This window comes from Glycine soja, chromosome 18 (genome assembly GCF_004193775.1).
Source record: "Glycine soja cultivar W05 chromosome 18, ASM419377v2, whole genome shotgun sequence".
Classification (NCBI taxonomy): domain Eukaryota; kingdom Viridiplantae; phylum Streptophyta; class Magnoliopsida; order Fabales; family Fabaceae; genus Glycine; species Glycine soja.
This window is the reverse complement of record NC_041019.1, coordinates 52,758,197-52,785,510: the sequence shown is the minus strand read 5'-3', so window position 1 is coordinate 52,785,510 and position 27,314 is coordinate 52,758,197. Positions and strand designations below refer to the sequence as shown.

At 29.6% G+C, this 27,314-nt stretch overlaps 2 protein-coding genes across 12 annotated transcripts in view; both read left to right on the top strand.

Annotated features, from left to right (window-relative positions):
- LOC114397487 overlaps positions 1-20,426 on the top strand; it is a 45,935-nt gene extending 25,509 nt beyond the window's left edge. For 7 of the 10 annotated variants that reach the window (XM_028359536.1, XM_028359539.1, XM_028359533.1 and 4 more), the window contains 11 exons: positions 696-1,445; positions 1,564-2,397; positions 6,689-7,438; positions 7,557-8,390; positions 12,567-13,292; positions 13,407-14,240; positions 15,597-16,355; positions 16,837-16,908; positions 17,042-17,833; positions 19,222-19,299; positions 20,043-20,426. In XM_028359536.1, the coding sequence (XP_028215337.1) occupies positions 696-1,445; positions 1,564-2,397; positions 6,689-7,438; positions 7,557-8,390; positions 12,567-13,292; positions 13,407-14,240; positions 15,597-16,355; positions 16,837-16,908; positions 17,042-17,812 (6,330 nt within the window). In that variant the 3' untranslated portion in view covers positions 17,813-17,833; positions 19,222-19,299; positions 20,043-20,426. Of the gene's footprint in view, positions 1-695; positions 1,446-1,563; positions 2,398-6,688; positions 7,439-7,556; positions 8,391-12,566; positions 13,293-13,406; positions 14,241-15,596; positions 16,356-16,836; positions 16,909-17,041; positions 17,834-19,221; positions 19,300-19,793; positions 19,813-20,042 lie in introns of those variants that run through there. The other 3 variants (XM_028359538.1, XM_028359540.1, XM_028359541.1) reach the window with 3 other exon arrangements.
- Positions 20,427-22,874: 2,448 nt separating this feature from the next.
- LOC114397545 (F-box protein At4g00755-like) lies at positions 22,875-27,314 on the top strand. Of its 2 annotated transcripts, none has more exons than XM_028359629.1 (6): positions 22,875-23,005; positions 23,912-24,110; positions 24,241-24,417; positions 24,752-24,891; positions 25,948-26,066; positions 26,746-27,314. In XM_028359629.1, exons 2-6 carry the CDS (start codon positions 23,981-23,983, stop codon positions 27,029-27,031), a joined length of 852 nt encoding a protein of 283 aa, XP_028215430.1. In that variant the 5' UTR covers positions 22,875-23,005; positions 23,912-23,980; the 3' UTR covers positions 27,032-27,314. The 2 variants fall into 2 exon arrangements, with proteins under 2 accessions (XP_028215430.1, XP_028215428.1); XM_028359627.1 differs by having other exon boundaries at positions 24,241-24,660.

Sequence of the window (27,314 nt, the reverse complement as noted above, 5' to 3'; positions counted from 1 at the left end):
ATAAAATATTTTGTATTACATTGTTATCAAGAGTCTATCAACTTATAATCTTATTTGTACTATAAAAAAAGCTTATAATCTTACCTATAGCTTAAAAGTCATATCCCAAATGATTTTTATTTGATTGATAATATAAAATTATTTTTTTATATGAAGAAAAAAAAAGGTATACAACAATTGATGTATCATGTTCAATTAATTGAGCTATTTGAAATTGTTCACTTTAATATATCAAAATAGAAGTCAGAACATGAATGGAAAATAAAAAAAGAAAATTGAATTTTAATGTGATGGCTGGAGATATCTCAGCAGAGAGACACATATATAGTTTTCTACATCAAAAGTAAACCTAAGTCGTACATAAGCAACAATTTTTTTTTTACAATAGAATTTCTTATAATTTTTTAAGTTTATATACTCTACAATCAAGACATTTAACTTGGTTAAAATTTGAAAATGATAGTATAATTACAACAATAATATTTTAAAGAAAATAGAAGTGGTTAGAACTTATAATGAAACAGGACTTTATTTGAATATGAAGATAATAGCATATCCACAGTAACAATAATTAATACAATTAACTTAAATATAAAAACAATAATATTCATATTTTAAAATAAAATATTATTTAAAGCGTAGTTTCGAGAGTTTCCATACATACACTCCTAACGTTGAGTTTCAATGCTTTGAAGGTTTCTTTCGAATATTCAAAGCATAAGAGACTTGTTGATTATCCTGAGACCAAGGGTTTTCGGCACGGCAAACCTGCTTTTCCGGAGAACTTCTTTGGCTGTTTGAAGAAATTGGAATTTGATGGAGAAAGTATAAGACAGATTGTAATTCCATCTCATGTACTTCCTTACTTGAAGACCTTAGAAGAATTGTATGTACATAGCTCCCATGCAGTGCAGATAATATTTGACACCGTTGACAGTGAGGCAAAGACCAAGGGTATAGTCTTTCGTTTGAAAAAACTTATTCTAGAAGACTTGTCAAATTTGAAATGTGTATGGAACAAAACCCCCCAAGGAATTCTCAGCTTTTCCAATTTGCAAGATGTGAATGTTACTGAATGTAGAAGCCTGGCAACATTGTTCCCTTTGTCCCTTGCCCGAAATCTTGGGAAGCTTAAGACCCTTCACATATTTAGCTGTCAAAAGTTGGTAGAAATTGTTGGAAAGGAAGATGTGACGGAACATGCAACAACTGAAATGTTTGAATTCCCTTCTTTGTGGAAGTTGATTCTTTTAAATCTGTCACTGCTTAGTTGCTTTTATCCTGGAAAATACCATATAGAATGCCCCATATTAGAAAACTTGTATGTGTCCTATTGTCCTAAGTTGAAGCTATTCACATCAGAATTTCGAGATAGTCCCAAACAAGCAGTTATAGAGGCTCCAATTAGCCAACTACAACAACAACCTTTGTTCTCGGTTGAAAAGGTGACAAAACATTATCAGTTAAACTTTTTGTGCTTCTTTTTTCTTTAATTTCATATCATATTTTCCTCCTTCTAATTACCACATTGCATTTTCTTTTTAATTTGTTTGTCCTTGCTAGATTCCAATCAATCTGAAGGAATTGACACTCAATGAGGAAAATATTATGTTGTTGAGCGATGGACATTTGCCACAAGACCTCCTTTTCAAATTAAGATCTCTTCATCTATCCTTTGAGAATGATGACAATAAGAAAGACACTTTGCCTTTTGATTTCCTTCAGAAGGTACCCAGCTTAGAACATCTTCTAGTGCAAAGGTGCTATGGTCTGAAGGAGATATTTCCCTCTCAGAAACTCCAAGTTCATGACCGTTCACTTCCCGCATTGAAACAATTAATCCTGTTAAGTCTTGGAGAGCTGGAGTCGATAGGGTTAGAGCACCCATGGGTTCAGCCATACTCTCAAAAGCTTCAATTATTAAATCTTATCAACTGTTCTCAGTTAGAAAAACTAGTGAGCTGTGCAGTGTCTTTCATCAATCTGAAACAGTTGGAAGTGAAGTGCTGTAATAGGATGGAGTATTTATTGAAATTCTCAACTGCCAAAAGTTTGTTGCAACTTGAGAGGCTATCTATAAGAGAATGTGAATCAATGAAGGAAATAGTAAAAAAAGAAGAAGAAGATGGTTCTGATGAGATCATATTTGGACGCCTCAGAAGAATAATGTTGGATTCATTACCAAGGCTAGTAAGGTTTTATTCAGGGAATGCCACTTTGCATTTCAAGTGTTTGGAAGAAGCCACGATTGCAGAATGCCAGAATATGAAAACATTCTCAGAAGGAATTATAGATGCGCCATTATTAGAGGGGATTAAAACTTCAACAGATGATACTGATCACTTAACCTCCCACCATGATCTCAACACGACAATCGAGACCTTGTTTCACCAACAGGTAACTTATTCGTTATCCAAATTCAATTCTTCTTTATTTATATCTAAATATAGGGTCATGCTAATTAACCAATGTCTGTTGTTGATTACAAAATTTAGGTTAAAATATGTTTATAATTTTTAATAAAAACTTATTTTTCTGTTTGCATGTTTTCTAATAATTTTTTCTTTGTATTTATCATCTCATAAAACAAAAAATTTGTTAGTGATCCTTGACATTATTTTATAGTTCCTAATAAATTAATTAATTTTATGTTTGTTGTTTATATTTTTTATATTTTGTTATTCATTCTTTTAAAAAAGACTAATAACAAATACAAATTTTTTATTATGGAGCATACTAAAAATTTGTTAATTTATAAGATACTAAAAAATATTGATGATTTAAAATAAAATTATTATTTTATTAAGGACTCAATACAAAAAAAAAATTATGAAGAATTAAACATAAAATTTGAGTATTTATTAGGGATTGAAAACATAGTTTAACCAACATTTTAAAATAGAATTTTTTTTTTTGAAATTGCTTCGATATTATAATAGGTATGTACCTACTCTAGTATATAAAATAATGGTCCTTTAAGAAATATTTAATTAATATAAATTTTGACAAAAATATCATTAGTATGTCAATCACTCCTGTCATACATTATCCTACTTAGGGATTAAAATGAGTCGAGTCGTTTGTCAAGAGCCTATGGCTCGGTCTATTTAAGGCTCGGCTCGGCTTGACTTGTTTTACTACAAAGGTCAAGCTCAAGCTTTTTAAAAAGTTTTTTTAGATAAAAAGGGCAAAGTCAAACTATAAAAAATAAGCTTGTTAAGCTTGACAAGTCGGCTTGTTTAAGTAATAATAATAATAATGATAACTATTATTTATACCATTTTTATGGCATTATGAATGACAGGATGAAGTAGCATAAAGTGCTTAGAGAGTTCACTTGCATGTGAAAAAATTTTAAAAAGAAAAATATTCAAGTTAAGAGAATAATGCAACCAGATTAATACTTCCAAAGAAAAGAATGTTTTGTAAAGACATTTTCAGAAAATTTAAATATTTTTATTTGACTATATTAGTATAAATCATCTCTAATCCATATATTTTATAATATTATGCATTTTTTTCATTTTCTTTTGATATACTTTGTGTTTAAATAACTTAAATTCAATATGATTTTGTTTATCAATTATTGTTGGATTTGTACATTCCTTATACAAAATTTTATAAGTTTCTTTTTTTAGTTAGTATTTTATTAGGTTTTAAAATAATTAATTGGTTAAAAGATGTCTTTAAGCTTTAGATAGGCTCGTAGGCCAAGCCAGACTTTTATGTAAGCCGAGTCGAGCCTTAAAAAAAAAACCTATGACAGATAATGAGTCAAGCTCAAGCTTTGCGTATTCAACTCAAGCCGAGCTCAAGCCTAAAAATGTTTTGCTTGACTTGTCTCATTTCCACTCCTAATCCTATTATCCATCCAACTGATTTTTATGATTAACGCAAGTATTAATTTATTCTCTTAGTTATATACAAGAGTATTGTTGGAAAATAGCTTTGAAAGGTAAAGGATTATTGTTTTGAAATATTAATAATACTTATTAATTAAAAAATTATATTTTAAATTCTTTAACGGCCTTAGGACATTAATTAGCATTGGCCATAAATTTAATTTGGAAGCCACAAATTGATTTTAGAATATTATTTCTCTTATCTTGTATTTTAAGATAAATGTTAGCCAATGTCCTCAAGGTATTGATTAAAGAAGTAAAGAAAGTTTTATTGGGATGAAAACAATATACTTCCCTATGATTTTAAAATGTGTTTTCATATGATTTCCAACAAAACATTTTTCAAATATTCTAAGGACACCAGTTAATCATACCTTTATTTTAAAATATACACTTTCCTCAATATGAATTAATGTGCTTCCCAATGATATATTATTTTTTTCTACAACTTTTAATGTCACCACCAACTAATTTTAAAAATCTTATATATTGTTGATCATAGTTTTTTATAAAATAGAAAGAAGATTTAAATATCTATATTATCACCAATGGTTTAGGTCTAATAAAAAAGGATTAATCTTCTACAATGTAATAAATTAATTATATTTGTTTCAAATTATGGCTAAAATATGTTCACATTTATTATCTAACTTGGTTTTAAATAGGATTGTCTCTAAATTAAAAACCAAAAATATATTTTTAATTGTTTTTAAATTTCATCTTCTAATTAAAGTCACAAAATTCATATATGTTCGATATTTGTAAATCATGGTGAGGATCACGTACTGCAAGAGAATTATTATTTAGAAGAAAAAAAAAACTCATTTACTAGACTCAAATATAATACTTATTTATCTTTCAAGGAAGGAGAATGTACATTTTAAAATAAGAAGGCAAGTAAATATAATTTAAGCTTCTCTAGAATTGCAGAAGGTAATTTACTCTAAAATATTTCATACGGCATACATTACCTACTACATTAAAAATATATCATGATATCTTTGTTAACTTTTACCAATACTTGTTTAATCTTTTACCAATAGGTTGTGTCATAAATTAATATCTCAAAAGTTTATTTGTTTTGGATTAAGACAGACATGTGGTTTTATATTACATCTCTAACTTGCCTTTGCATCACTTTGATTGGCTTGAAATGTAGATAATACAATCCATCTATGACCTTTAGACTCTAATACGGACAATATCTATCATGAACCAATAATTAATGTCACAAGATTAGATTAGGCTGTTACGTAAAGGCACGTGAATGATTTTAATTAATAATGTATCTCGTACATTAAATTTTAAGTACATTTTCATTATTACAATGGCTATTGCGAGAATAACATATCCACAATTTTCTTATTATAAGTTCCATTTTTTACTTATTACATAGGCTAAATGCAAGAAATGTAAATGCTCTCTTTATTTTTTGTTTAATCTAATAGAAATTTAGTTTCTTCCTCCAATATTGTAGCTGCCTTCTCTCTTTTGTTTCACAATTCTTTTATTATAAACCCTCCACTTAGTTTATATCCATTCATGTTACTTTTAACGTTTTGTATACTCCAACACTTTATTCTTTATTTTGTAGTGATTTACAGGATTAATTTAGTAAAAAATTATTATTCAAATGTATAAAGCAATGAAGATAACTTTATCATAAATGAATGAATATAACATGAATGAACGAAAGATTTATAATAAAATAGAGAATAAAATATATTTTAGATTTCTAATAAATTAATAAATTTTGTATTTATTTTTTTATAACAATTTTCTTTTTGTTATAAAATAAAAATATTATTTTTAATTCTTAACACCGTTTTTAGTCACTAATAGATTAGTGAACTTCTTGTTTGTACCTGATCATTTTTTTTCATTTATTATTTAACAAAAAATTCATAATGTATTTGGGACTAAAAAAAATTTCATGAATCAAAAATAAAATTATTGTTTTATTAGAAAGTCAATGTAAAGAAAAATTTTATTAAAAAATAAATATAAAATTTAAATATTTATTAAACATCTAAGACATAATCAAAATTAAATGTAAAAAAAAGGAAAAAAAGAGCTACCTTATAAAAAGAAATTGACAACCTAATGGTGCAAAAAGATACTACAGTCAAAGTTTTTGTATAGACTAAGGGGACATATTTTGAAGCAAAAGAATATTTGTTCAAGCACGTGCATGTCAAACAACTCCAACTCAATTAGTTTTGGCTGTCCTGAATTTTTTTTATACAATATTTCACAAAAGCATGAATGTATCTCAACCTTATTTTTTCTTAGTTGTTTGATGCTTAATTTTGTTATAATTTTTTTAAATGATGTTATTAAGAGGGAAAAAAGTACACCGTATCATAAAGAATGTTCCTTTCTCAATTTTTTTACTTTTATTCGATGTAAGATTTTACCTCTAACTTGTATCTTTTTATTATAATTTAGACAATTGGAATCCACTCTAAAAATAATAAATAAAAATATGAATAATAATAATTTTAATTTGGGCTTCTGACCGAATAATTCTTTTATATTTGCACGGTTATTAGATATTAGATATGCTCTTACTTTACATGACTTGAATAACTGATTTTTATTTGACAATGTAAAAATGATACCAAAATAATATATATCAAAGTAAAGTTCATAATTTAATTAGAAAAACAAAAATGAGAATCAAAATTTAACACGAGTTAATCGTAGATTTCAATTAATGAGGCACCAAGAGGTAAACATGAGATTTGTCAAGTATCTGACGTTGATCAGTTTCTCTGGCTTTGAAGGTATTTTTTGAATATTCAAAGCATATGATCCTTCTCGATTACCTTGAGGCAACGGGTGTTAGGCACGGCAAGCCTGCTTTTCTGAAGAATATCTTTGGCAGTTTAAAGAAATTAGAATTTGATGGAGCCATTAAAAGAGAGATTGTAATTCCATCTCATGTACTTCCTTACTTGAAGACCTTAGAAGAATTGAATGTACATAGCTCCGATGCAGCGCAGGTAATATTTGACATAGATGACACTGATGCCAACCCCAAGGGAATGGTCCTTCCATTGAAAAATCTTACTCTAAAACGCTTGCCTAATTTGAAATGTGTATGGAATAAAACCCCCCAAGGAATTCTCAGCTTTTCCAATTTGCAAGATGTGGATGTTACTGAATGTAGAAGCCTGGCAACATTGTTCCCTTTGTCCCTTGCCCGAAATCTTGGGAAGCTTAAGACCCTTCAAATATTTATCTGTCAAAAGTTGGTAGAAATTGTTGGAAAGGAAGATGTGACGGAACATGCAACAACTGTTATGTTTGAATTCCCTTCTTTGTGGAAGTTGCTTCTTTGTAAGCTGTCACTGCTTAGTTGCTTTTATCCTGGAAAACACCATCTGGAATGCCCCTTCTTAACAAGCTTGCGTGTGTCCTATTGTCCTAAGTTGAAGCTATTCACATCAGAATTTCGAGATAGTCCCAAACAAGCAGTTATAGAGGCTCCAATTAGCCAACTACAACAACAACCTCTGTTCTCGGTTGAAAAGGTGACAAAACATTATCAGTTATACTTTTTGTGCTTCTTTTTTCTTTAATTTCATATTATATTTTCCTCCTTCTAATTACCACCTTGCATTTTCTTTTTAATTTGTTTGGCCTTGCTAGATTGCAATCAATCTGAAGGAATTGACACTCAATGAGGAAAACATTATGTTGTTGAGCGATGGACATTTGCCACAAGACCTCCTTTTCAAATTAAGATCTCTTCATCTATCCTTTGAGAATGATGACAATAAGAAAGACACTTTGCCTTTTGATTTCCTTCAGAAGGTACCCAGCTTAGAACATCTTTTTGTTCTAAGTTGCTATGGTCTGAAGGAGATATTTCCCTCTCAGAAACTCCAAGTTCATGACCCTTCACTTCCCGGATTGAAACAATTAATCCTGTTAGATCTTGGAGAGCTGGAGTCGATAGGGTTAGAGCACCCATGGGGTAAGCCATACTCTCAAAAACTTCAATTATTAATGCTTTGGAGGTGCCCTCAGTTAGAAAAACTAGTGAGCTGTGCAGTGTCTTTCATCAATCTGAAAAAGTTGGAAGTGACGTACTGTAATAGGATGGAGTATTTATTGAAATGCTCAACTGCCAAAAGTTTGATGCAACTTGAGAGCCTATCTATACGAGAATGTTTTGCAATGAAGGAAATAGTAAAAAAAGAAGAAGAAGATGGTTCTGATGAGATCATATTTGGAGGCCTCAGAAGAATAATGTTGGATTCATTACCAAGGCTAGTAAGGTTTTATTCAGGGAATGCCACTTTGCATTTCAAGTGTTTGGAAGAAGCCACGATTGCTGAATGCCAGAATATGAAAACATTCTCAGAAGGAATTATAGATGCGCCATTATTAGAGGGGATTAAAACTTCAACAGATGATACTGATCACTTAACCTCCCACCATGATCTCAACACCACAATCCAGACCTTGTTTCACCAACAGGTAAGCAATTCATTATCCAAATTCAATTCTTATTTAGTTATATCTAAGTATAGGGTCATGCTAATTAACCAATGTCTGTTGTTGATTACAAAATTTAGGTTAAAATATGTTTATAATTTTTAATAAATATTTAGTTTTCTGTTTGTTTTCTAATAATTTTTTTTTGTATTTATCATCTAATAAAACAAAAATTTTGTTAGTGATTCTTGACATTTTTTATAGTTACTAATAAATTAGTTAATTTTATGTTTCTTATTTATAATTTTTTCCATTTTGATATCGTTTTCTTTAAAAAAAAAGACTAATAACAAATACAAACAATTTATTATCGAACTGACTAAAAATTTGTTAATTTATAAAATACTAAAAAATATCAATGACCAAAAATAAATTTTTTATTTTATTAAGGACTAAATAAAATTTTTTTATGTAGAATTAAACATAAAATTTGAGTATTTATTTAGGATTAAAAACATAGTTTAGCCAAAATTTTAAAATAGAATTTTTTATTTTTTACTTTTTGAAATTGCTTTGAATTTATAATAGGGATGTACCTGATTACTCTATTATATAAAATAATAGTCTTTTGGGAAATATTTAATTAATATAAATTTTGACAAAAATACCATTTGTATGCCAACCACTCCTGTCATAAATTATCCTACTACCCATCCAACTTATTTTTACGATTAACGCAAGTATTAATTTATTCTCTTAGTTATATACTGGAGTATTGTTGGAAAGTAGCTTTAAAAGGTAAAGGACTATTGTTTTGAAATATTAATAATACTTATTAATTAAAAAATTATATTTTAAATTCTTTAACGGGTACCCTTAGGGCATTAATTAGCATTGGCCATAAATTTAATTTGGAAGCCACAAATTGATTCTAGAGTAGTATTTCTCTTATCTAGTATTTTAAGATAAATGCTAGCCAAGGTATTGAATAAAGAAGTAAAGAAAGAAAAAGTTTTATTGGAATGAAAAAAATACACTTTCCTATGATTTTAAAATGTGTTTTGATATGATTTCCAACAAAACATTTTTCAAATATTCTAAGCTAACCATACCTTTATTTTAAAATATACACTTTACTCCCTTAAGTTACACTTTAGGTAAATGTAGACAATATTTTAATAACTATGAACAAATATGAGTTAATGTGCTTCCCAATCATGTATTATCTTTTTTTATAACTTTTAATGTCGTCACCAACTAATTTTAAAAATCTTATTTATTGTTGATGATAGTTTTTTTATAAAGTAGAATGAAGATTTAAATATCTATATTATCAACAATGGATTAGGTCTAATAAAAAGGGTTAATCTTTTACAATGTAATAAATTAATTATATTTGTTTCAAATTACGGCTAAAATATGTCCACATTTGCTATCTAACTTGGTTTTAAATAGGATTGTCTCTAAATTAAAAACCAAAAAATATATTTTTAATTTTTTTAAAATTTCATCTTCTAATTAAAGTCACAAAATTCATATCATATGCTCGATATTTGTAAATTATTGTGAGGATCACTGCAAGAGAATTATTATTTAAAAAAAATAAAGTCATTTACATGATATAGACTCAAATATAATACTTATTTATCCTTCAAGGAAGGAGAATGCATATTTTAAAATAAGAGGGAAAGTAAATATAATTTAAGCTTCTCTAGAATTGAAGAAGGTAATTTACTCTAAAATATTTCTTACGGCATACATTACTCTAAAAATATATCATGATATCTTTGTTAGCTTTTACCAATACTTGTTCAATTTTTTACTAATAGGTTGTGTGTCATAAATTAATATCTCAAAAGTTTATTTGTTATGGATTAAGACATACATGTGGTTTTATATTACATCTCTAACTTGCCTTTGCATCCCTTTGATTAATTGGTTTGAAACGTGGATAATACAATCCATCTACGACCTTTAGACTCTAATACGGACAATATATATCATGAACCAATAATTAATGTCACAAGATTAAGATGTTACGTAAAGGCACATGAATGATTTTAATTAATAATATATCTCGTATATTAAATTTCAAGTACATTTTCATTATTACAATGGCTATTGCGAGAAAAACATATCCACAATTTTCTTATTATAGGTTCCATTTTTTACTTATTACATAGGCTAAAAGCAAGAAATATAAATGCTCTCTTTTTGTTTTCGTTTAATCTAATAGAAATTTAGTTTCTTCCTCCAATATTGTAGCTGCCTTCTCTCTTTTGTTTCACAATTCTGTTATTATAAACCCTCCACTTAGTTTATATCCATTCAGAGCAAAGCTACCTTTACCGCTTTGTATACTCCAATACTTTATTTTGTAGTGATTTATAGGATTAATCTAGTAGAAAATTAGTGTTCAAGTGTATAAAACAATAAATATAACTTTATCATAAATGAATGAATCTAACATGAGTGAAAGATTTATAATAAAATAGAGGATAAAATATGTTTTAGATTCCTGATAAATTAATAAATTTTGTATTTATTTTTTTATAACAATTTTATTTTTACTATAAAATAAAAATTTTATTTTTAAGTCTTGATACCATTTTTAGTCACTAATAGATTAGTGAACTTTTTGTTTGTATCTAATAATTTTTTTCATGCACGTACATGCCAATAATAAAACAACTCCAACTCAACCATTTTTTGTCGTCCTGAATTTTTTTTATAGGATATTTCAGTAAAGCATGAATGTATCTCAACCTTATTTATTTTTAGTTGTTTGACGCTTCATCTTGTTATAATTTTTTGATATGATATTATTAAGAGGGAAAAAAAAAGACACCATAAAAAATGTCATTTTCTCAAGTTTTTCACTTTTATTCAATGTGCAACTTTACTTCACTTATACTCCTATGCATATATTAATAAAATAGACAAAAACCAAAATATAAAACATAAAGAAACACAAATCTTTTGTAAGAAATAAACTAGCTAGACCCCAACTTAGTGCCCGTACGAGAATGATTTTAGCTTTAAAATGTATCATAAAGCCTTGTAGTAGACCTTGCATTTTATTCTTTCAGTCGTTCCCTTGTATATTTTCAACGCTCATCCACCTTGAGTCAGCCATCAATCTTTCAAAGACAAAATCTAAAACTATTGATCCACTCAAACTAAGAGTAAGAGAATCCTTCAATAAAATTATATAATGGTAATCACCTTATAACATTACCTTATAAAACGTTTTGGGTGCACCTTTGTTGTGCGACGTAAAAACAATAGATCGAATTCTATGCTCTAATCACACTAATAGTATCACAATGTGTTTTTGGTTGGAACAAATTGTCAGGAGGTTGAGTGGTGTGGGAGGAGAGTGGTTTTCGAAATGTAGAAGTGTGTATTTTTTCGAAAAAGATTTAAATTGGGGAAGAAAGAGAAAATGAGAGTGTGTTTTATAAGGTAGTTTGAGATGGAGTGTCTTTTTTCTTTTTCCGAGAAGAAATAGAAGAGAGAGATGAGATAGTGTGTTTAATGGGTAGTTTCAGTATAAAAAATGAGAAAGAAAGTGGATTAATATAAAAGGGAGTGAAAATAGCAATTACCAACTTAACAAATCTTTTAGGCTTTTTTTTCTTCTTTTATTTCTATTCTTTAATTTTATTCTACCTTTTCATACTGATTGCGCATATTAGTCCAAAATATTAGTTGAATATCCATACCCTTATGTATTTTTCATGAGCTGAAAAAGCTCTTTTCTCCTGATCTTTTCAATTCATTATCATTTTATTTTTTTCATTCTTGAGCCATATGGGTCAAAACCTTTTAGCCACTATTTTATTCCTATTATGCTCTTTGTACATTTTAGACCATTGGAATCATTCTAAAAATAATGAATAAAATTATGAATTATAATAATAATATTTTTGGGATTCTAACCAAAAATGGCATAAATAACTCCTCTAGCACAAATATTAAAACATGCTACATGTATAAACTGATTTCTATTAGACTGGTACAAAAACAATATATCAAAATAAAGCGCATAATTTAATTAGAAAACAAAAATGAGAATTTGAAATTAACAAGAGATAATAATAGATATCTCAATTAAGGAGGCACATGCATATATAGTTTTCTACAATCAAATGTAAATCCAAGAGGTACACATGAGACTTGTCAAGTATCTGACGTTGAGTTTCTATGGCTTTGAAGGTATTTTTTGAATATTCAAAGCATATGATCCTTGTCGATTACCTTGAGACAACGGGTGTTAGGCACGGCAAACCTGCTTTTCTGAAGAATTTCTTTGGCGGTTTAAAGAAATTAGAATTTGATGGAGCGATTAAAAGAGAGATTGTAATTCCATCTCATGTACTTCCTTACTTGAAGACCTTAGAAGAATTGAATGTACATAGCTCCGATGCAGCGCAGGTAATATTTGACATAGATGACACTGATGCCAACACCAAGGGAATGGTCCTTCCATTGAAAAAGCTTATTTTAAAAGACTTGTCAAATTTGAAATGTGTATGGAACAAAACCCCCCGAGGAATTCTCAGCTTTCCCAATTTGCAACTAGTGTTTGTTACTAAATGTAGAAGCTTGGCAACACTGTTCCCTTTGTCCCTTGCCAGAAATTTTGTGAAACTTAAGAGACTTATTGTGGAGAGGTGTGAAAAGTTGGTAGAAATTGTTGGAAAGGAAGATGCAATGGAACATGGAACAACTGAAATATTTGAATTCCCTTGTTTGTGGAAGTTGTTTCTTTATAAGCTGTCACTGCTTAGTTGCTTTTATCCTGGAAAACACCATCTGGAATGCCCCGTATTAAAATGCTTGGATGTGTCCTACTGTCCTAAGTTGAAGCTATTCACATCAGAATTTCATAATAGTCGCAAAGAAGCAGTTATAGAGCAACCTCTTTTCATGGTTGAAAAGGTGACAAATTAAAGCATTATCACTTTAACCTTTTTTGTTTTCTTTTCATTATATATATTTTCCTTCTTCTGAGTTCTAACTGCCACCATGCATTTTCTTTTGAATAATTGAAAGGTTGATCCCAAACTGAAGGAATTGACACTCAATGAAGAAAACATTATCTTGTTGAGGGATGCACATTTGCCTCACGACTTCCTTTGCAAATTAAATATTCTTGATCTGTCCTTTGATGATTATGAGAATAAGAAAGATACTTTGCCTTTTGATTTCCTTCACAAGGTACCCAGTGTAGAATGTCTTCGAGTGCAAAGATGCTATGGTCTCAAGGAGATATTTCCCTCTCAAAAGCTCCAAGTTCATCACAGAATACTTGCACGATTGAATGAATTATACTTATTTAAACTAAAAGAGTTGGAGTCGATAGGGTTGGAGCACCCATGGGTAAAGCCATACTCTGCAAAGCTTGAAACATTAGAAATTCGCAAATGCTCTCGGTTAGAGAAAGTAGTGTCTTGTGCAGTATCTTTCAGCAGTCTCAAAGAGTTGCAAGTGAGTGAGTGTGAAAGGATGGAGTATTTATTCACATCTTCAACTGCCAAAAGTTTGGTGCAACTTAAGATCCTATATATAGAAAAATGTGAATCAATAAAAGAAATAGTAAGAAAAGAAGATGAAAGCGATGCTTCTGAAGAGATGATATTTGGACGGCTCACAAAATTAAGGTTGGAGTCCTTAGGAAGGCTAGTAAGGTTTTATTCAGGGGATGGCACCTTGCAATTCTCATGTTTGGAAGAAGCCACCATAGCTGAATGCCCCAATATGAATACTTTCTCTGAAGGATTCGTAAATGCGCCAATGTTTGAGGGGATTAAAACTTCAAGGGAGGATTCTGATTTAACATTCCACCATGATCTCAACTCCACAATCAAGATGTTGTTTCACCAACAGGTAAGGAATTCATTATCCAAATTCAATTGATATTTACTTATTATAAGTAAATTAGTATTCTAACACCTGCATTATACAACTATAAATATTTTTTTATATAATTAAAATAATAATTTATTATATATAAAATTATATTATAATTAAAATTTATAAAAAAAATATTTTATACATAAAAATTATATTTTTAGTTTATGATAAATAATCTATATTATAATATATTTTTATTATTGATTATTGATAATTTTTAAAAATATATTCAAATAAAGTTAGAACTAAAGATTCAAAATAAGACAAAAAGTTAAGCAACTAAAACCAGTTAAAAAAATAGAAATTGAAAACAATTTTTAAAAAAAAATTAGAAGATTATAAAGATAATACATTCTGTATTTTAACATAAGAAGAATGGCAATGTAATACTCGCATCTCAAAAAAAAATGTGTAATTTATTATACATTTTAGCATAAGAAAGAAGGATAATGTATAATTATCATCTCTTAAGAAAGAAGAGCAGAGTGTCGTTAATGTACTTTTTTTAGTAAAAAAAAAGAGTGTAATTTACTTTAAGATTGTTACGATAAATGAACTAAATTCTATATCTCAATACAAGAAGGAAGGATAGTTTAATAGCCCTATCTTTTAAGAGAGAAAGGAATATAAATTTACTTTTAAAGAAAATAAATTCATTAAATATCTACAGAACATGAAAATATTCAATACTTTTTATTAATTATTAATTGTGAGGATTATTTTATTTAGGGTATGGGAAGGATTATTAAAAGGTACGATGGAGCTTTAAACATTTATATTACTGTCATTGAAATTTCATCTTCTATGGTCACGAAATTCATAGTAGAGCTGAGGTTTCAAATTGTTAATTATAGTGAGGATCACTATGACATAAAGAAATAAAATCTTTCAAAAAGCTCATTTACATTAAAATGGACTCAACTACCATAAATATTCATCCTTAAAAGAAGTATATATTTTCAAATAAGAAGAAAATTAAAGAGTGTAATATAGGCATGAGGCATCTCTCATGATAGCTGAATACAAGTCAACCCAAAAAGTTGTAAGGTGAAGACAAGTGATTTTGTATTACATCTATATACATCCTGAACATGTTGGTATACTATAAATGGGTGCTCAGAATGTTAAAATGAATTCTACACTTCAGTTCAACAATTATTAAAATGGAAATATTGGTTTAGTGTAAAATGGAAAGGGAGTAGATTTTAACAACTTCATAGTTTGTTGTACATATGCATTCATTTTATCATAATATGTTATAAGTGAATTTTTTGTTTCAAATAAGAATATTACAAACCCTTTCACAAAATAATTGTTTTGCACGTACAGGTGGAAAAGTCTGCAAGCGATATAGAGAATTTGAAATTCGGTGATCACCATCACCTAGAAGAGATATGGCTTGGTGTAGTTCCAATCCCAAGTAACAATTGTTTCAACAGTTTGAAATCTTTAATTGTGGTGGAATGTGAATCTTTATCCAATGTGATTCCTTTTTATTTACTTCGATTTCTATGTAACTTGAAAGAGATCGAGGTAAGCAACTGCCAATCTGTTAAGGCAATATTTGATATGGAAGGTACAGAGGCAGATATGAAACCAGCATCTCAGATTTCTCTTCCTTTGAAGAAACTGATTCTGAATCAGTTGCCAAATCTGGAGCATATCTGGAATCTGAATCCTGATGAAATTCTTAGCTTTCAAGAATTTCAAGAAGTGTGCATTTCTAACTGTCAAAGTCTCAAAAGTTTGTTTCCAACATCAGTGGCCAGTCATCTTGCTATGCTTGATGTGAGATCTTGTGCAACACTGGAAGAAATTTTTGTAGAAAATGAAGCAGTCATGAAGGGAGAAACTAAACAGTTCAATTTCCATTGTCTGACCACATTAACATTATGGGAATTACCAGAGCTGAAGTATTTCTACAATGGAAAACACTTGCTAGAATGGCCAATGCTAACACAACTAGATGTATATCATTGTGACAAGTTGAAATTGTTTACAACTGAGCATCAGAGTGGTGAAGTTGCAGATATAGAGTACCCACTTTGTACTTCAATTGATCAGCAAGCCGTTTTCTCAGTTGAAAAGGTGCCAAAAAGATTTCCTCTCTAGTTTTCATATTATGCTTGCATGTCTCAATATGCATCAATTATTAAAGAAATTGCTAGTCACAAACTTTTTGGCATCCCATGCTGGTCTTAAATAATTAAGATTCACTTTCAATTTATGGAACGAGCATTAAAAAAAATACAAATAGTATAATAATGTTAAAAAACATCTATAAGAGTGTATTGTTCACATTCTTCAAATAAAAAGAAAAATGAGAATACAAAAAGAAGCTACTGAGCTTATTAAAAGTAATCTCTCTTCATCATTCCAAAACATGGATTGTTTAAAACATAGGGTCAAATAGTGTATTGCTAGCATTTTCATAATTAATTGAAATTGAAAGTGTGAATTTAATCAAATATTTTTCCTTTTTTAATACATTCAAAACTACCGTTCATAGTAAATTGAGTTAGATCTCATTACAAATCCTATATTTTGTTTCCAACAATTAAATTCCCAGGTTTTTCCAAACTTGGTGCAACTATCACTCAAAAAGGAAGATGCCATAGGAATTTTGCAAGGACAGTTTCAGGCAAGAAAAATTTCTCAAATTGTACTGCTTTCATAACTCCTATTTTGCTTCTTTTTTTTCTCCTATTTCTCTCTTAATGACCTTTTTCTTGTATTTTTCATTTTGTACCCTTTGCTGCTTCTGATTTTCTTAGGTCATGCCTAGCTTGGAGCATCAAGCAAATACTTGCAAAGACAATATGATTGGACAAGGACAATTTGTTGCAAATGCGGCACATCTCCTGCAACATTTAAAAGTTCTCAAATTGATGTGCTACCATGAGGATGATGAGTCAAATATATTCTCCAGTGGATTACTTGAAGAGATATCCAGCATTGAAAATCTTGAAGTGTTCTGTAGTTCCTTCAATGAAATATTCTCCTGTCAGATGCCTAGCACCAATTATACCAAAGTCCTTTCAAAGCTGAAAAAATTACACTTGAAGAGTCTCCAACAGCTGAATTCCATAGGATTAGAACACTCATGGGTGGAACCCTTACTTAAAACACTAGAAACATTGGAAGTGTTTTCTTGCCCTAGCATGAAAATTTTGGTGCCGTCAACCGTGTCTTTTTCAAATCTTACCTCATTGAATGTTGAAGAATGCCATGGATTGGTATATTTGTTCACATCCTCAACAGCCAAAAGGCTAGGTCAACTGAAGCATATGTCCATACGGGATTGCCAAGCAATACAGGAAATAGTGTCCAAAGAGGGAGATCATGAATCCAATGATGAAGAGATAACATTTGAGCAGCTCCGTGTTTTGTCTCTGGAATCTTTACCAAGCATAGTAGGAATTTACTCAGGGAAGTACAAGTTGAAATTCCCATCCTTGGATCAAGTGACTTTAATGGAATGCCCTCAAATGAAATATTCTTATGTACCTGATTTGCATCAATTCAAGCCTCTTGAGCAAATTTAATTGGAAGAGCAGAAGTTTTAGGTAGGTATCAACTAGCATAGTTAATACTCATGGTTAAGGGAATACATATGCGCTTATTTGGCTAACCAACATATTCATATTTTACCATGTTTTTTGCTAAATTTCCATGCATATATATACACTCTGTATTTACCTTGCCCCTTAGTTCTTGCCATCACATTGCATGTGTTTTTTGCCTAAGGCAATTTTTAAGAACAAAGATTAATTGTGTGAGAAAAAAAATTATACACTAATTATTTAAAAAAATTTACACAATCATCTAATCATAACCTATCATGTATGAAAGTTTGTTGACTATTAAAATAATCATCTTAATATAATTCAAGTAGTGATTTATAATTAGATGACAGTGTAAATTTATTTTATACTATTAATGCATAGACATTAAAGTCTTAGTTGTATTTGCATCAATTCAAGCCCCATTAGCAAATTTAATTGGAAAAGCTGAATTTCTAGGTAGGTATTAAACTATGTTAGTATTTTAGGGTAAAAGTAAAATGGTTGATTGTTGAATGGTTATTGGCGTGAGATTTAAGGAGGTTAGAAACTTTAGAGGACAAGTAGTAGTAGAAAGAAGGCTGTGTAGCTCTTATATATGGAGAAAGGTAGAGTGTTAGTATTGATTTCTGATTTCTCACGTAGATTATTACATAAGTGCCGCATTGCCTATTTATAGGCTGACTTTCACCGCCTAAGAAAACATTTACAAATTTTTTAGACTATTTTAGCATTTTCATAATTCTAGAACTATCACTTACGGTTACAATCTCTAGATTTATCTACCACTTACATAGTTACATATATAAATTTTTAGTAGTCTTAGTTTCTAGGAATTTCATAGATGAACTTTCTAGACTAACTATTTCAACGATAATTTTCTCTAACATAGTTTTTCTTCTAGAAAATTCCTATTGTGATCATTCTAGAAATTTGATGCATATTCAACAAAGCAGATAAGTTAATACTCATGGTAAGGGAATACATATGCAATTATTTGGATAACCAACATCTTCATCTTTTACCTTGCTTTTACTAAATTTCCATGCGTATATATTATGCTTTTCTTCCTCCTTGTCATCATTAATGCACATGTTGTGCACTATCTGAGGCAAGTTATATAAGAACATAAAGATCAGTGTTCTATTCTGATACACTTCAATAGTTTACTTTTGGAAATTGTTTCTTGTTTAACGTTTTTAACACACTCTTTTACTAATTTAGTACTTTAAAGATACATAATAATTAATTCCAATTGCTTCCCAACTAAAGAAATTTATGGGGATAGCAGTGTACATTTCTCTGAATGCAGATTCAATCGATCTATAGTCCACCTGAATCTTTTATATATAGTTTTTTTTAATCAACTCACATCTTTTTTATTTGTTCAGGGAATCCATCATGCAGTACTCATTATACAGTCACAATGACAGTAGTGGGTGAACGTTGGGAATTCTTCTTCCCGTATGGTAAGTTACAGGATTCTTGCATGCCATGTATACTGAAATCTTCACTTCCCTTCCAGGGTATAAATATTGATCGTGAATGATATTTTTGCCGCCTAATTTCCCCTTTTTCATTTATAGAAAACACTAGAAATTGAAAATAAAACTGATGATTAAGTAGAACAAAATAAAAACCATAAGTTACATCCAATAATTCAGAAAATAAAATCATTAAATTGATTCAGATTTAAAAAATTATTTTTATAAAAAACTCACAAATTAAAACACCATGTTTAATTTTACCCAAAATTGAAAATTTTCAAATGTTCGTCCTCTTTAAAACCTTCACTTCATATCTTAACTATCATCCACATTTTTCACTTAGATACCCTTTTAAATTTACTTTTTTAATAACTAGTTTAAAAGTTTGTTAAATGTCAAGTGTATGAAAATTAAACTCATTTAAAGGTTTACAGAAAGAATGTAAATGAGTGTACTAATTAATGTTTTATTGGGAGATGTTACTGGATGCAGATACTATGCAGAAAAAGAGAATTGATATTGCAAGAATTCATTGTATGTTGTTATGATGTTTTTGTTTAGTATCTGCAGTATCGGCATCCATATAATATCTCTTGCGTAAATATTATTATAATAATTTAAAAATGCTTATTATATTTATAGAAATGATTAGCTTGTTTTGTAAGCTCATCTTTGCATGTTTGTGTTTAACTGCTATGATCATGGCATTATATTCATGGGACCAGATGTTGATGCATCATGGGACGGAATCTTCCACCTTAGGCTTTGTTGGGAAGGACTACTCTGATGGATCATGGTGCTACTCTTCTTTTTCCTTCTCTTTCATCTCATTCCAGTGGTATTGTCGTAGTAATTAACAGTTATATATGGCCAGCCTGGGAAGTGTTTATGTTGTTAGCCCCACTCCTTGTTTTGGATGTTTACATGGATTTTTATGTATTTATTTTGGGCAGCCACATATATTTTATTTACTAGTTTTCGTTCTTATGTTTAGAGTTTGAATCATGTTGTTGGTTTTATATTGGTCATGAAACTTATGGCATATGTGTAGACTTACTTTATGTACGTTTGAGGTTTATTTGCAGATGTTGTATGCAGTTGCTTCCTTATGCATAGGTAGTATGTCATATTTAATTTATACAGAAGCAAAAAAATTACCCAACTTTTTATTAAATAAATTAGTTCAAAGATTTTCCTTAAAATTGAATCATTCCATTTTGAAAATAGTTGTTGACGTGTTGCAATAGTCATCGGGTTGCTAATTTAGGTTATTATATACTAAACTACATGATTAGAAAGGAGGATTTTATTAAAAATAAAAAATTATATTTTTAAATTTTTAAGAGAGACTAATCATCAGGATAAAACACATTTATAACATGATCACCCAAAAAGTATGCAGATCGACTTCATAAAAGTTTTTTCAATATTCGCTTTCTCAGAGTCACAATTTTATGTCTTAAAATATATTTGTGAGGGTGGTTAATTAATTAGCTTTGTTTAGGTGATCTTCATCTAAATATGATTGTTAACCGGAAAATGATCAAGTGTGACAAAACTTACTACTAATCACGCTTCATAATTAATTAATTATCTGCATAAAAGGATAGTGTTGCCTGAAAATCATTTTTTTTTTAGTAAAAACTTCTAAAGTATGGAAGTTTGCATGTTTTTCGACAAAGTCAATTTTCATTAATAGAAAAGGTTATCCTCTAGAAAGAAATCTGTTAAAAATAATAAAGGATCCTTTTAATGTATTAATCTTATCCAAATATATTTTCGATTGAATTTTATCGAATACAAAATATAGAAAGTTTTGCTAAGTGTTTCCAGAAATAACTTTTCAACAAAAATTTAGATTTAATAAACACAGTACTTAATGTTATTGAAAATTTAGATTTAATTTAATATGTTAAATATGATATTTATTATGTATGTAATATATTTTTTTTAAGCTACATATAACATATTTAATAAGTTTATAAATGTAGCATATGTTCTAAAACATTTAAAAATGATTATTTTAGAATAGAACAATAGAATTTTATATATATATATATATATATATATATATATATATATATATATATATATATATATATATAGAGAGAGAGAGAGAGAGAGAGAGAGAGAGAGAGAGAGAGAGAGATAATATTTCTTATACTCTTTAATAAATATATTACTTATAAGAAATGCAATATTTATCCATATTGCTTAATTTTACTATAAAATATATTTAATAAAAATAGTACTTAAGAAATTATAATTACAAGAATTAATTCATTTAAAATATATATTTTGTATAATAAAAATTTAAAGGGTAAATGTATTATATTAATGAATGTAATATTTATCCATATATACTGTTTATTTTGATTATATATTATACTTAACAAAAAATAATACTTAAAAAAATTAATTCAATTTAAACATATATTGGGTATAATAAAAACTTATTAAATGTACTATACTCAATAGATACAACATTTAAGTATTTAATATTATTTAATTTTAATATATATATATATATATATATGCTACATATTTAATAAATATAATATTTAATATTGATAGAAAGCCAATTTTATTCCTAAATATATTAATTTTTATTTTTATTAAATATAATCTACAATAGCTTAATAAGTATGATTAAGTATTATTATTATTAATTAAATATAATAATATATTATATGTTTGTTAAACATACGTCATTTAATTTCACGCGCACTAGAAATATGAGCTAACACTTTGACAGACATACTGCCTTTTATTTATTTGTTAAAAAAATTAATCAATAATAAAGTGTATGTTAAAAAAAAAACTTGTTCCTAATACTCTCGTATATATTTATTATGCGTGTCCCTTCTTTTTTATTGACTTCCATTTTTAATCTCTAAAAAAAATTATATAATTTTAGTCCTCAAAATTTGTTTCCTTCCATTTTTGGTCTCTGTTATAAAATCATTGCGGGACTAAAGTGGAACAATTTTTTTAAGGAGTAAATATCAAATAATTAAAAAACTAAAACCAATAAAAAGTTACAAGGAATTAAAATTGAAAATACATAAAAGATCAAAAGTTACCAGGTCTTATGATTTTTAAAATAGTTATTATAAAAGATTATAAATTTATCAGAAATCCCTTTAAAAAAATTATTAGTTTGAGATTTAATAACAACCTAAAATTATTAAATATTAATTTTTCATTAGATTTACTAAAGGTTTCATTTTACCCCAACCCCACCGTTAGGGGACTAGAAGGAACGATCATTATTAAAGGTTTGATTCATTTTTTTGTTTTTTTTATAATTGATTCGTGTTATCCAATCATATACATTATATATTTTTTTTATAATAATAACTATACTACAAATTATTCCTCTAAAAATAACTACATTACAAATTATACTATCAAACAGTGAAATGTTAGCAACACTTGGTATTATTACGCATGTTCCTAACATTTCTCTTCATGTAATTTAGGTCTAGATTTTTTTATTTTTTTTTTACAAAAATAAACGAGATGATTTTGGAATTTTTTTTAAAGAAAAAAAATTGAGCAATTATACGCCATTTCTCCCTTCGTACCAACAAGGTTTCCATTCTCTCTCTATCTGTTCAATCTTCTCTCCCTTCTACTTCTAGGGTTTAGCTTCTGCATCGGACACGTCTTCTTCAACTCATCACAGGTGAAGTTTTTTTTTTTCTTTCTTTATTCACTTTTCCTTCACCACACACACACTTTTGCCCTCTACCCTCAATTTTCCTTGTTTCTACAGAAATTTCTCCGTCTTAATTTCCTTTCTCTTTGTCTATTCATTTTTGTTTTTCGAAATTTCCCCCTTTTAGTGTTGATTTCGAGCGATTTTACCCCCAAAATGCTTGAATTACCCATTACTCAATTGATTTTCATGTTTTTTCTTTATAAAAAAAAAAAGTAGTTTTGATTTTATGCTGGGTTGATAACGGTTTTCACCCCTCACCGTTGCAATCTATTCAACCATTTTCTTATTGTGTCATTTTATTTGATTAACGGTTTTCACCCCCTGGATTTTTCAATCTCTGTATCATCCCCATTAATATTACTAGTTGAAAACAGGCACACCGTGCCTTTTGGCTTTTTAGTTTGATGTAGTTGTAATAACTGTCGTATTGAAAAGCTATTAGACAGTAACTACTTGTATTGTGAGTGGCTTTTAAAAGTAGTTGAAGGGTAAATTAGGAATAGTAAATGTGTACACCCAATGAGATAATTGCCTTTATTAATAGTGATAGATTATAGATAATAATTGTCATGTTGAAAAGCTATTATACAGTAACTACTTGTGATTGTGAGCGGTTTTTAAAAGTAGTTGAAGGATAAATTAGGAATTGTAAATGTGTGCATCAAATGTGGTATTTCCTTTATTAATAGTTATAGATTATGCTACTAGTCTTAGGAAATAAAGTGGGGTATTAATTTCCCAATTTTTGAGATATGGATGTATTTATTTCAAATTTGGTAGCAAGCGTTCAATGAAAACGAACGAATTTGATCCAAAAAAAGTTGGTATAAGACTATACTTTTTGTTTTAAGTATATGGATTTTTCTGCAGTTGACTTTACGAGCGAATTCAATCAGGCTTGAGAAGGTATCCTGATGTTTTTTGTTCACCATCATATCCATGATGGAATACTGTAAAGATGTCCTCAGCTATCTTGATTCTGATACATCTATTAAGATACTCATGTCTCTGGATGATCTGGCTGACCTTGTTCGGGCCACCTGTGTCTCGCGCTCTTGGAGAGACATTGGTGAGTAATAATAGTTCAAACTATGCATTTGTTTCTCAGCCGATGCCTCAGTTTCATGAAAATTCAATTCTAGTTTCTTGTTGCCTTGCATTTTACGTTAAGTTTGATCAACACTGTTTTGGTCTTGCAGTGATTGCAAATGGTCTTTGCAAGCAGCTGTGCTTGAGAATGTTTCCTCAGTTATCTAGAGTTGCTTTTGTTGTTGAACTGAATCAAAATGGAGCGAAGGAACATGCAGAGGTTGGATCTAGCTATTCTATGGAATGGCTATCTCTACTGAGAGAACATAGAGTCTTTGCTTATTTAGGTAGAGCTCTCATGTCATCTGTTGCAATGAATTGCATTGCTAAGACAGTTGGTGCTTCTAGCACTGATAACTTTCCTCAGGAGAGCATTGATAATACTCTAGAGCCAAGAGATCACATTAATGGTAGATATTACTACTGGTCAAGTAATGGACAAAGTAATCCCAATGTGCCTGAGACATTAACATACGAGTTGGTCTCTCCAATTTGTGTTATTACAGAAATCAATATCCAGCCTTTTCAAGGTACTCTTTGAAATCTTCACAAACTATGTGCATGGCCCATCTATTTTATATTTCTATTCCTTTTTGCTAACAATGTTAATGCCTTGTCCAGCTGATTTTCAGATAGGGTCACCAATATATTCAGCAAAATCTGTTCGGTTTAAAATGGGTCATCCTAAAGCCTCTTTAGATGCCACCGATGATGAAATGTTTGTATGGACCTATACTTCCCCTGAGTTTCCAATGTCTAAGGTATTTAACATATCCGGTTTGTCTACTGGTTTTCCATTGCATAATTTCTGCCTTATTGATTTCTTGATGCCTGATATGAAAAACGAGATGTGGTTTGCTATTAAAGGATGCCTCATTTGAGAATATAATTATACTTTTACATGCAATTGTTTGTAGATGTGTATTTTTCTGTTGTTAAGTAGTGTTAGTTGCTCAATTATGATGGAATTTAGGCCATTTTAGTCATCTGTAACCTTCCAAATAAAATAATAAATTCTCCACATATCATCTAGTTGAATATTCATCCTCTACTAATCATTTCTTTTAGCCATCATATAATAATCATAGTTATCCATCCTGGACTGGCGTGGAGCAGTCAATCCTGAAACAGCTATAATCAGATAGCTGATAGCAGCATGATGGCTATGTTGATGGCCCGTGCCAACTTTTAATGCTGAGATAAAAATCCAATTTTTATTGGAGAACAATACCGAAAGCACCTATGGTATTGCACCTAAGCTTTGTCATAATAATATTCATTCAGCCTAATATGGTCACTAATAACTTTTATAATATTTTCTCTACAAAATTAACTGATATGTACCACTTTAAAACTAGCCATATAAACAAATTGGCTCTTCACAAGGAAGAAAAATAAAAAGTGAAAGAGTGCATGTTTAAGAAGGAATATTTAGTAAGATCTGTTGTCCCTTTAGGTATTTGACAATGTTCATAATGTGTTATTTATGTGATGTGATGGGGAGGGAGTGAATTATATTAAGCTTATTTTTTGTTGGATCCTTAGGCACTTCCATGAGATTGATTCTTGGTCTACATTTTTCAATGTAAATATTGTAAGTAAGTTCAAAAGTTAAAATTGTTGGATTATGGGAACAACTATTCAAAATAGAATAGCCTAGCTTGATGTTGCTGAGGAAAATAAAATAAAAGCTGCTTGATAGTAATTATTAGTGCCAATATTTTAATGATCCTGTTTGTGTAACCCTCTGCACCTTCATTTATAACTCCAACAACTGCTTTACATAATAATTTCTGAGTAAAATTCCTAATGAACAGGAAAATCGGCTACAGAAATTCAAGCTTCCAGAACCTGTGCTTTGTATTGGGGGCTTCTTGCAGATTGAGCTTTTGGGAAGGATACAAAGACAAGAAATGGATGGTTTATTATACATTTGGTATGTTCTATCTCTCCATTTGGTTGGTATTTGTCAAACTGGTTTAGCAGATCATTAAGTCTTGAGTATTGGCCTGAAGTGTTTACGATAATGCTGTTTGAATGAATTTGCACAAGTTTCCTCTTTCTTTTAAAGTTGACAAATGAGAGTAAGGGCCTGTTTACTTCTGTTTATGTTTTTGTTTTCACTTTTTGTTACAAAATTGCCACCTTGTTTTTACTTTGTTTTCTATTTTCAAATATATGTATAGGAAACATAGAAAACCAAAAAAGTTAAAAAGCTGTTTTCACAGTTTCCTGTACAAATATTTGAAACCAAGAAACAAATTGAAAACAGGGAATGATAACAGAGAACGTTTTCTCAAAGTAAATGCGCCCTAAACTTCTAGGTCCCTTGGGGTTTTATATGTATTGGCTTTGGGGATATAATCAAGTCCGGTTTGTAACAGGATTGCCTCACTTAGACTTGCACTTGCATTGGGTGGTTTTTTGTTTCTGACTTTCTTTTAATATGCTGGACACGATTGCTATTTTACCCTTCCTCTGTTCCATTTAGTATGAGCTTATACAAAGACATGGTTGTTATGCTGCCACTTTCATTTGGAAAAGTATCCCTAAATATTGCATAGGTCTATTGCTGATGGTTGTGCTAAGTTCCTAACTAGAAATTGTGATTGCAGTGTTTCTCATGTTCAAGTTCTGGGAGGTTCATTGTCACCTCCATTCAATGTGGATATTCTGCAGCCCTCTGGAATGTTTGTGTTGAAGAGGGACCAGCTGGCTGACCATCAACCTGTAGTGACATCTGGAAATGAATCTCAAGAAATTTCGGCCGAGCAAAGAGAAGTGAGAGATTTCCAGCATATTGTGACTATATTGAGTGGACAAGCATTAGGAATAGTAGAAGATGAGTGGGATGAGGAAGAATTTGATGTTGATGATTTTGATCCAGAATATGCCCTCTGATCTTTGCTGGTATAAAGTAAATTTGTAAAATCCTCTCCCAAATAAAGAGAAGGGAAAAAAAAATAGAATCTCCCCAGTTGAGGAATGATTGCATTCAAACCAGTTTTCCTGTTTTCTGTGTAATGGTTACCCTTAAAAAAATTCTGGTCTTTCTGTGCTTTGGCTACTGATTTGATTCCTGTATTTGCATCTCTTGTAGATATGGTCTTGGGTGTTGGACAAGTAGTACACCTTTTTTCGGTGGTTTAACATCTGATGCTTGAAAACTTAAGATTTCTCTCAA

Bases quoted from the DNA above. Each gene is read 5' to 3' on its own strand.
- LOC114397545 (XM_028359627.1), top strand. From the start codon at position 23,981: ATGATGGAATACTGTAAAGATGTCCTCAGCTATCTTGATTCTGATACA. The intron at 24,111-24,240 runs GTGAGTAATAAT...TTGGTCTTGCAG, and splicing joins GCGCTCTTGGAGAGACATTG to TGATTGCAAATGGTCTTTGC. The intron at 24,661-24,751 runs GTACTCTTTGAA...TGCCTTGTCCAG, and splicing joins CAATATCCAGCCTTTTCAAG to CTGATTTTCAGATAGGGTCA.